The sequence below is a fragment of the Marmota marmota genome, unplaced genomic scaffold, assembly GCF_001458135.2.
Source record: "Marmota marmota marmota unplaced genomic scaffold, marMar, whole genome shotgun sequence".
Taxonomy (NCBI): domain Eukaryota; kingdom Metazoa; phylum Chordata; class Mammalia; order Rodentia; family Sciuridae; genus Marmota; species Marmota marmota.
Window position 1 is genome coordinate 26,324,004 of NW_025999977.1, and position 10,891 is coordinate 26,334,894.

At 37.7% G+C, this 10,891-nt stretch overlaps 1 protein-coding gene across 1 annotated transcript in view; it reads left to right on the forward strand.

Annotated features, from left to right (window-relative positions):
* Positions 1–10,891, forward strand: part of Thada (THADA armadillo repeat containing) — a 336,577-nt gene that overhangs the window by 149,749 nt on the left and 175,937 nt on the right. The window contains 2 exon segments of the mRNA XM_015479728.2: positions 5,033–5,122; positions 6,265–6,396. Coding sequence (XP_015335214.2) covers positions 5,033–5,122; positions 6,265–6,396 — 222 coding nt within the window.

Below are 10,891 nucleotides of genomic sequence, written 5' to 3' on the forward strand. Positions count from 1 at the left end.
GGATGCCCCTTTACCCGTACCCTCCCAGTACTGGGTGCTCTACCACTGATCTACTTCTGTAGACCTTTTTCATTTTTTTTTTGAGAATCTCACTAAGTTGTCCAGGCTGGCTTTGGAATTGAAATCCTGCCTTAGTTGCTGGGAATATAGGAATGGGCCACTGCACCTGGCAGAATTCTTTTATAAAGGAACTATTTTTCATCAATTACTTGTTCGTATATAATGCAGGTTTTTTAGGGAATGTAGGAAAATGCTTTTATTACTAATTTTCTTCATTTTAACTTTCATAATATTAAGTTGCTGTCTTAGCAGCCTCTACTAACCATATGGTCAGCAATTTTATGTTAGTGTCCTGAACTCCAGTAACCACAGGAAGTATGAAGAGAGACAGAAAATACCTGTATGCTCAGTAGGTTGCATCACAGTAGTGGATCTCAGCGTTAAGGAACCAAAATCTTTTATAATGGGTAGTATACATGTCTGCCCTTTGCTCCAGATGGAGATATTCTGTCTCCTAAGGCTATTCATTACATAAACATCCTTGAATAGAGTCCAAAACATAAGTAGCCATTGCCTTACTTTTCAAGATGTGTAGTAAGGAGAATTTTCTCTCAATTTTATCCATCCCTCATTTCTATACTGTCTTGATTTTTGCAGAATTTTCCCATGAGTACGTCATGCTGTCAGCTCTTTTGATTAATTTGACTGACAAATTGGGACTAAGCCCATTCATTTTATCTCATACAACATTTAGTTTAGGTTACTGTCAACAGGGCTCCAAGCAGCAGGATAAGTATAACTTTCAGTATAACATCAACCATGCCCACCGGCATCTCAGATCCAATCAGTTGCACAAATTTAATAAGCCAACAGAGTCTTTGGTTTTCTCTTGAATTTTCTGTATTGACCTTTCCACTTAGCCCAAGGCATTAATCCAGATAGCTTAAAATGTATTACTGATTGCACAGGGTTTGTCTTAACCTGTAAATTGGAAGTCAAGGACAGTTTTTCATCCATAAGAACCCTGTTCATGATTTGAAGCAAACCTGAGTGACCTCAGCTGAGGTACAATGAAGACTTCAGTTGAAGTCAGATGACAAATATGTTGTTTTTTAATTTTTTAAAAAACATGTTTTTTAATTGGAGGACTCTCATAGTAGTATGTGTAAAAATTGAGTGACTTATATCTTTAGGAAGCTTCTGTGAATAACCAGCATGGCCTTGTTTTGAAGTCATCTTCACAATCATTGGAGGGCTACATGATCAACTGGTGGCATTCCCTTAAACATTTGAAAGTCTTTTACAACTGCGCCTAAGATGCATATTTTGAGGAGTGAGGCAAGTTAATGCCTGCTTTCAAAAAAGAAATACAATCCCAGGACACGCATGATGCCCCTTTAAAAGATAGCATTTGGACTTTTTGGAGCTCTCCAGGATCCTTCCAACATTACCTAACAACAAGCTCTAACAACAAAAAACTTTAGAGTTTATAAGTGAGTCCAAGTAATTAATTCTAGTCTTTGGATTTGGAGATACTGCTTGTAAGTGGTATGTCTAACTTGTTTTGTTATACCACCAGCTGAGAGGCATTCACCTCCCTCAGACAGTGCTTGAGTGGTGGCCTCAGAAAAGGGGAAGACATCTGGAGTTTTTGACAGGTGTTTTGCATAGAAGGGTCAGCCATTGGAGGCAGGGCCATTATGTACAGTTTTTGATAGATTTTTCAGTAAGGTTAAGGGGAAAGGAAGTCAAATTGTGAGCAGATGGAGGATGACAGACCCAGCAGGTGAATTTAAAGTGGTCACAACAGTTTGGGAGAGACATAGCAGAGCATTTTCCTAGGTGAGGAAGGCTGTAGGGGCAGTTTCTTTCTTATTTTTTTTTTTAATTATTAAAGATATTTATGGTCTAGGGTTGTGGCTCAGCTTTAAGGCGCTCGCCTAGCACGTGTGAGGCTCGGGTTTGATCCTTAGCACCACATAAAAATAAATAAATAAAATAATATAAAGGTATTATGTCCAACTACAACTAAAAAAAATTAAGAGATATTTATTATTCCTGATTGCATAATATAGGTATAAGTGCCAGCTACAGAGTTTCTGTTTTGTGTTCTGAGTTATATGCATGAGAACCCTACACTTTCTTCTCATTACAGTCTGCGTCTGTACCTGCTACTCTAAATCCAGCAAGGAATTTATATGGTGTGACACAGTTGACTTTATAGAGGATGCTTCTTTTTACTGCTTCTGTTTAAAATTTTTCTTCCACGATGTCTGTTTTCTGCTTTTCCTCTTTTTGGAAACTGATTTTTTTTTCTCCTGTAGCAGTTTCAAATGACACAGAACATTGGCATTCTTCCTTCTGTTGTATCTTCTAGGGTCAGGGATGTTCTCCTCCCAGGTGTCAAAGTTGTTCTCCCTCTACCTCCAGAGAATCAACTGCCCCACTTCATAGCTTCACCTTTCCCCCATCATTCTCTACTGCAAGGCTTTTTGTCTGGAATGGTCAGGTACAAGAGGGGCAAGAAACTTTTATAAAACTCCACTTTATCCCACAAGGGCCACCAAAGGATCAAGGAATGAATCAGCAGCGTACTCAAAAAAGTGGTTATTATCTTATGATACAGAACTCAGCCTCGGGAGAATTCAGATGGTTGAACAGAATGAAGTTTGAGTCTTCTGGACACCCTGTGGCTAGAGTATGCAGAGGATGTACCAACTAGGCTGTCTCAGGATGTCCTTACTGGAAAAAAAGAAGCAGGCCAGGAATAATCAGGACAGAGCCATAAATTTCCAAAATAGGGAAAAAACTTTATTTATTATTTGTTATTTTACTTTATGGCTGTTTTTGAGTCTTCAATTCAATGGAATTTAATTTTATATATAGTAAGAGGGCAGGATCCAATTTTAATTTTGTTAGATAATCTATTACCATACCATACTTTTCTATAATCTGCAGTATCAGCTTTTCCGTTAATCAAGTTTTCGTGTGTGTGTCTGTCCTTGTGCTCTTGATCCTTTTTTATTGGCTTAATAATTGCCCCCACACTGTCCTAATTACTAAACTTTTCTAATATTTCTGGCTATCTGATTGGTGAGTCTTCTAACCTTGTTCTTTAAAATTATCTTTGCTTAATTCTTATCCCTTGGTGTGTCTATATTAATTTTGGAATCTGCTTTTGTTAGATCTCTCTCTCTCTCTCTCTCTCTCTCACACACACACACACACACATACATACACACACACACACACACACACACACATACCCATTACTGTTTTATTGGAATTGCATTGTCTTTATAATCAACTTGGGGAGAATTTCATCTTTATAATATTAAATCTTTTAAGCCATGAGAACAGCACACCTCTCCTGTTTGAGGAACATCTCCTTAAAAACATGATATACCAGTGCAGGGGGAAAAAAAAAAAAGAACCTGACTTCTCTGTCACCCTATACACAAAAGTTAATTTTAGATGGATCGTAGACCTCAACATAAAAGCTAAAACCATAAAGCTTCTAGAAGAAAACAAAAAATGTTTTACTTTGAAGTAGGCAGAGATTTTTTAGGCCATGAAAAACATGAGACATAAAGGGAGGAAAAGAATATCTTTACCAAATATCTAAAAACCTCTGCTTATCAAAAGATTTTAGGAAGAAAATAAGTTAGCAAACTACAAACTAGGAGAAAGTATATGCAGTGCATATTTATGACTATATAAGAAAGGAAAGAAGCAACCTGTTTTTAAAATGGACAAAAATCTTGAATACTGTTAGCCAGCATCTATATATCAGAGAGAACATTTGACATTTGGTTTGGGTGAATTGGCTTATTTCACTTAGCATGATAATATCCATTTCTATCCATTTACCAGCAAATGCCATAATTTCATTCTTCTTTATGACTAATATTCCATTGTGTATATATAACACATTTTCTTTATCCATTCATCTGTTGAAGGACACCTAGGTTGGTTCCATAGCTTAGCTATTATAAATTGAGCTTCTGTAAACATTGATATGGCTGTGTCACTATGGTATGCTGATTTTAAGTCTTTTGGATATATGCTGAGGAGTGGGATGACTGGGTCAAATGGTGGTTCCACTATAAGTTTTCTGAGGAATCTCCATACTGTTTTTCATAGTGGTTGCACCAATTTGCAGTGCCACAAGCAATGTATGAGTGTACCTTTTTCTCTATATCTTCACCAACATGTATTGTTACTTATATTCTTGATAATTGCCATTCAGTCAGGGACCATTTTATTTCACTGACTACATTTGGCAATGTCTGGAAATATTTTGATTGTCATGATTGGAAGGAGGAGTGTCATACTATTGGCATCTATTTGGTAGAGACCACAGAGGCTGCAGGGCACAGGACATAAATATCCTGCAGTGCACAGGATATTGCCCCCCACTGCCCACCAAAACATAGAGTTATTTGGTCCAAAATGATTGGTACCAAGGTTGGGAAACCTTGTTCTAGAACCTACCCTTATCACCAGAGCTGAGTCAGCATCAATCAGATTTTTGACTGTACACATAGTCCAAATCAATTGCTCAAACTTGGCATTTTCACATGTTAAATATTTCTTCCTGACAGACTTAGTATCAAATTTTCATAAATATATGTAATCTGGGCTGGGGATGTGGCTCAAGTGGTAGCACGCTCACCTGGCATGCGTGCGGCCCGGGTTCGATCCTCAACACCACATACAAAGAAAGATGTGTCCGCCGATAACTGAAAAATGAATATTAAAAAATTCTCTCTCTCTCTCAAATAAATAAATAAATAAATGTAATCTTAATTTGGAGTTAGAAGTCCACAAATCCAGACATGTCCAAAGTCAAAATTATATGTATCATTTCTGTTAAATTTAAGTTGCTATAGGTTTTATTTTTAACTTGCATTAAATATCCAAACACCACATACCAACAAATGACCTTTGTTATTGTTCTTTAAAGTGTATGTGAGGGGAATGGATCAGGGGAAATACATGATGGTAATTGATCTTTTTTCTTTCTCCACAGAATGACAGGCAGAGAGTTTTTCTCTCGTTTCCCAGAACTCTATCCCTTCCTTCTCAAACAGCTGGAAGCTGTAGCCAGTACAGTGGACAGGTAAAAAGATGAAAGGGTGCGGCAAAGTAAAATTAGGGGGTGAAGTACTTAATTAATCAAGATTTTTCTCCTAGGCAATAATTTTTAATGAACTTTTTCCTTATAAATGACAGTTTTTTAAAAAATGGTATTTTTTTTATAATTGTATCATGTTGCCTGGCTCTCGATAGTAGATTTGTACCTGAAAAGTTATGTAAAATCCTGTTTTTATATTTGATTGATATTTTAAAAACCATGTTTAATGTCAAATTTTGTTAAATTGAATCCTCTTTCAGTGTTACATAGAAACTAGTTTTTCAGAAGCCCATGATGATTTCTTCTGTTACGAGTTATTTTCTGCCAGGTGCGGTGGTACAGGCCTATAATCCTAGCAGCTTAGGAGGCTGAGGCAGGAGGATTTCGAGTTCAAAGCCAGCTTTAGCAAAAGTGAGGTGCTAAGCAACTCAGTGAGACCCTGCCTTTAAATAACATACAAAACAGGGCTGGGGATGTGGCTCAGTGGTCCAGTGCCCCTGAGTTCAACCCCTAGTACCACCCCCCAGACCCCCCCAAAAAAGAGGGCTTCCAGTCTCATCAGGGCAGACAGAGAAGTTCATTGTTGCCCTTTCAACCACACCCTATCACTGGTAGTGGTATTTTTAGTATGGACATTAGAACATGTGCCATTGTATTCTGCCAGGGGTGTTTGCATATCGTGTGAATATATGTGAATAGTCTGTAATAGGAAAATAAAATTATATCAATGAGTTTTTCTTCTGTTTATGATATATTTCCTCATATTAGTAGTTTGTGCAGACAGACTTTGGCCCTAGTATGTTCATGCCTTAAATATATTTGGACACCAAAAGTTTCACATTTCATACTCAGAGTAGTAGACTCTGCTTAAGCAAATGACTGAATTTGAGAAGAAAATCATGTGCAAAAGCCCAATCCCTGATTTTTCCTGGAGTTTTTTCCCTTTTGATGAATACTAGGAAGATATGAAATGAATGGAGAAAAAAGTGAAAAAAAAAAAAAGGAAAACTCAAAAGAGTCTCACTTCATATACAGAATTAATTACTTAATGAGAAAGTGTTTGAAGATAGTGCCTCAATTCTTAAAGTTCAGATGTTTTGTGTACAACCACTTTTTTTTTTTTCCAGTGATCTGGGGCAATTGGACCGTCACCCAAGCATGTTCCTGTTACTTTTGGTGCTGGAGAGACTGTACCCCTCCCCGATGGATGGCACCTCTTCTGCTCTCAGCATGGCACCTTTTGTTCCCTTCATTATGAGGTATCATCCTACGTGGAAATAGTGGGGGTGGTCATGGGAATTTTGTGAGAATATTTTAGTTTGTTTTTATTTCAGAAATTATTATATAATAAGAGATGTTAATTAATTAGTTTATTTTTTACCTTGGGAGGGATCTGGTATAGACAGGAGCAGGAGGCTTATTGCCCCTGCCCCAGACTCCCCTCCAGTGTTTCAGCGGAAGATTCTTCTCTCATGGGTGCACCCACTGTGTAAGTAGTGTTTTCCTTGGAGACCTGCCTGGTAATGGGTGTGTGGTACTGATACAAGGTACCTCTTTTGAAAAACATAGACTGGTGTTTGCATTATCCCTGTGTTGAGCTCACCCAGCATGGTGCAGACTTGCTCCTGGCATATAGCCCCTGTTCAACAGTTCAAGAGGACATCAGGACACCTGGCTCTTCACTTGGAGGAATGTGCTAGGGCATGCAGGGGTGGCTTGTTGATGGCAATGCCATGTAGTACAAGTTCCCACTCATCTCCTTCAAGCTTGGAGTGCCTGAAAAAGAAACATGAACATAGAATATGCATGGAATTCAGAAACAGGCTTTCCTGCTTCTGGAGCCCGTGGCCCCAGTTTTCATTTTGGATTAAACACCACAATAAGCAGGCCTTCAAAAAGTATTCACATTTTCTTGAGAAACACTCTGGAAGCCTATAGTACTGGTTAACTTTTACCTTTCTGCTTACTTCTTGACAAAACGGCAACTTCATTTTATTGTATCCACTGAAAATTGAAATAGACTTGGAGCAGAAGGATAAGAACACCAAACTCAAGAGAGTGTGTTTATTATTTATGTGGTGCTCTGGGTTCCACTTCCGGTTTCACAGAGCTGACTTACGCAGTTTAATGTGAGAAACCATTAAACATGAGATTCTGACGTGTGATTGCTGTGGCCATTTGTTTGCAACAAGCCCTGGCTGTGGCTCTGTTATCTTTGATCACAGAGATGACTCACTCAAGCTGGTTTTGTTTCCTGATACACTAAGTTACCAGTCTCCCTCATCCAGCATTTGGTGATTCATTTTAGGAATTTGGGTGGTCAGTTTTACTTTCAAGTTCCCTTTTATAACTATCTGGGGGAAAAAAAAAACCAAGATATAGTTTTAGAAAGGTAATGTAAGGGGGAAAGGCAGAGAATCCCAGTGTACATTAGAAACAAAAATATGCCATAGAACTTGGTAATCAGTCTGTGTTGAAAACATTGTTTGCAGGAGTTTTTTTTTTTTTTTTTTTTTTTACTATCAGACTATGATGTGTTGGATCCTGGAAGCCAGAAATTACTGCATTAAAAATATCTTTCTAAACTTATTTGTTTACATATAATCAGAATGCACATACTACTTATTATCTTCAAAGCAAATATTATATACAACAAAATTGCATTAATATAGAAAATTTAAATACTACTTTGGAGCTACTGTACTTAGTGTGTTTCTTTAAAAAAAAACTAAAAAGACACAAAGTAAGAAGTTTTTAATCATATTGTCCTGATGAAAATGTTGTAGTCAATAGTTGCTTTCTGCCTGAATACAGATTTATAGTGCACCACCAGAGGAGAAGCTCTGCAGTGGATTCCTTAGTTGGTCAGTAGGCTGGGATTCATTGAGGGTACGTGTGTCATAAAGAAATGTTTCTCAAATTTTTTTTTTTTTTTTTTTTAAATATTTATTTATTTTTTTAGTTATCGGCGGGCACAACATCTTTGTTTGTATGTGGTGCTGAGGATCGAACCCGGGCCGCACGCATGCCAGGCGAGCGCGCTACCGCTTGAGCCACATCCCCAGCCCATGTTTCTCAAATTTTAAGTTATAAAGATACCACTTGGGAATCTCATGAATTCTGATTCAGTAGAGTCTGGGATGGGCCTGAAAATCTGCCTTTCAAACAGACTTCCGGGTAATATGAGACTGCTGGTCTAAGGACCACACTTTGAGTAGCAAGATTACATTTGGGATATTAAACATCATCAGAGTCATGTACATGGAGACATTTAATAAATTAGACAGGAGTAGGGTCACACTTGGATGTACTTGGTTAGGCTAATTAAGGAGTTTTATAAAAGTAGATTTTGACTCAAGAGTGTAGAATAAGCAAAGATGTATTCTGAGCAGAGAGGTCATTAGAAAAAAGCCTGCTTTTTTTTTTTTTTTTTTTTTTTTTTTTTTTGCCAGGCACTGGGCATTTTGTTTACCATGACTTCTAGAGGAGGAGTTTTCACTCCTGTTTTTCCCATCGAGGAAATTGAGGTTCAGAGAGTGAGCCAGTTGCAGAGTTGAAATTTGAACCCAAGAGTGCAGGGCTTTGTCAGAAGTATTATATGTACTCTTTCTATTACACCAAAATAACCAGCTCCCTTTTGAGTTGCCATGCACTTAAGCCACATTGAATGTGCCTGTGAGGCTTGAATATTATGCAATGAAGAGAGACTGAAGACTATGTCCCCAGTCACTGCATCTGAATACAGGTCGTTTTCAGGGTATATCCATTGGTGGGATTGTGCCTCATTTTGCTTTGCCAGTACTAAAGGTTAGTTGATTGGGTTGATCAGCCATATGTAATCAGACACACATCTGTGGGATGGTGGTCCATGGCCAAATACACTCTTGTCCCTTGACCATCTACTGTGGTAAATGGAAGGAGCCTAGATTAAAATTAGAATACCCAGTTCTGAGTAGCATCAATTTGCTATAGCAACAACCTATGCTACCCCAAAATGTTCACACTGGGGAGATGAACTATAAGTGGATCTTTAAAAAAATAGCAAATTTGATAAAACTGCATACATTTGATTTAATGACCTCGGAGAACATTACTCATTAAGAATGTAAAAGATTGATTGTGAATCCTATTATTCCAAAGCAATGTTTGTGGTTCTGGTGAAGACTGGGCAGTTTTGATTTGGGGTAGCTGCTGAAAATATGGATGTACACATAGGAAATAGGTGGTGTTTTATCTTAATAGCATCATTAATGGGAACATAAGTACTTGGAAGAGCTCTCATTAGACCCAAGGATACTCTGAATCTAGCTAAAGAGAAAATTTTTAGCTAGTGGGAGTTGCACAGTTGCTTTGACCATACTAAAGTGAATCCTACAATGCAAAGACGATTAAAAGCCTAACAACAGCTTTCATTTCCCTTGATTTATGTATGCTTACCTGCTATTTCTATCCTCTCTGCATTGCTAAATACCATTTGTATTTTTAGTCCTTTGTTCCACATTTAAGAATATATCCAAGCTTAAGGTTTTTGTTGTTGTTGACTGAAATCTTAAAAATCTCTGGTTTGGATTTTCTAGTTGCGTGTGTGTGTGCGTGCACACAGTTATAATTGTTGCAACATCTTAGGACAGAAATAATAATATTAATCCCAACATCTTGTTTACAAATTTTCTTTAATCCAGTGTATTTTATGTGCCTGATGTTTTGCTGGATCCAGGTCCGCAGTCCTTTACCATATTAATATGATAACGCCGATTTAGAACTATTCACCCTTCAGTTGAAATACCACAGAGCATAGTAATTCATGTTTTCAAAGGAAATGTGACTGGCTTTGTGACACAGCTCACTAGTGCCCACTGTCTGGGGCTTTCTAGACACTAGAAGTCTTTTCAGAGACTAAAAAGTCTCCTGACATGCATCTTTGAATTCCTTTTCACAGGCAAGTTTCAAGTTTCCCTTGAAGAACTGTAAGAAACCACATATGCCCCAAACCTAGGATCCTGGAGTCTTGAACAGAGCAAAGACCCAGGACTCAAAAGACTGGGTTCTGTCCAGGTTCTGCCATTTACTAGTTGTGATACTTGGACAAAGCTCTTTATTCTCTGCAACAGCCTGGTGATCTGTTTGAGGGAGCGGGGGCAGTTGGGAAAGTGGCTCTGTTGCTGAAAACTGAAATTGCAGCATCTGATTAATATCTGTGGAGAAACTCTGTCGTTGCCTTTCATTTGCTTTTGTGGGTGCTTTTAAAAGGTCTTCCCTCCCACCCTCAGCACTACACCTTTGGGCTTATTTTCATTACAAATGACTTTCAGCACCTCTTTTTCCCAATCCATTTTAGTCATTGTTCTCTTAAAGAAGTTTTCAGTGAAATCTACTCTTTTTCTGATAAATACTAAAGTACAAATAACAATACAGTCTTAAACACATGGTATAGGAATTACTTATAGGGACCTATGTAGTAGAAACTTGTTTAGATGAAGTATGAAAATCTAGCTGACAAAGAATGGAAAAATACATGTTTTATGTATTTTAAAAATATTTCATGGAACCTTTGGATCATACCAATCTTATAAGAGAGGAAGGTGGGAATATAAAAATTGAGAGAAAGGATGGGAGAGGAGGGGAGGAGTAGGGGGGATAGGAAGGGCAGCAGAATAGAATAGACATTATGATTGATGTATGTACATTCCATGTATGTATTATATGTCAAATTACATTCTGCTGTCATGTATGACTAAAAAAAATGAATCGTAT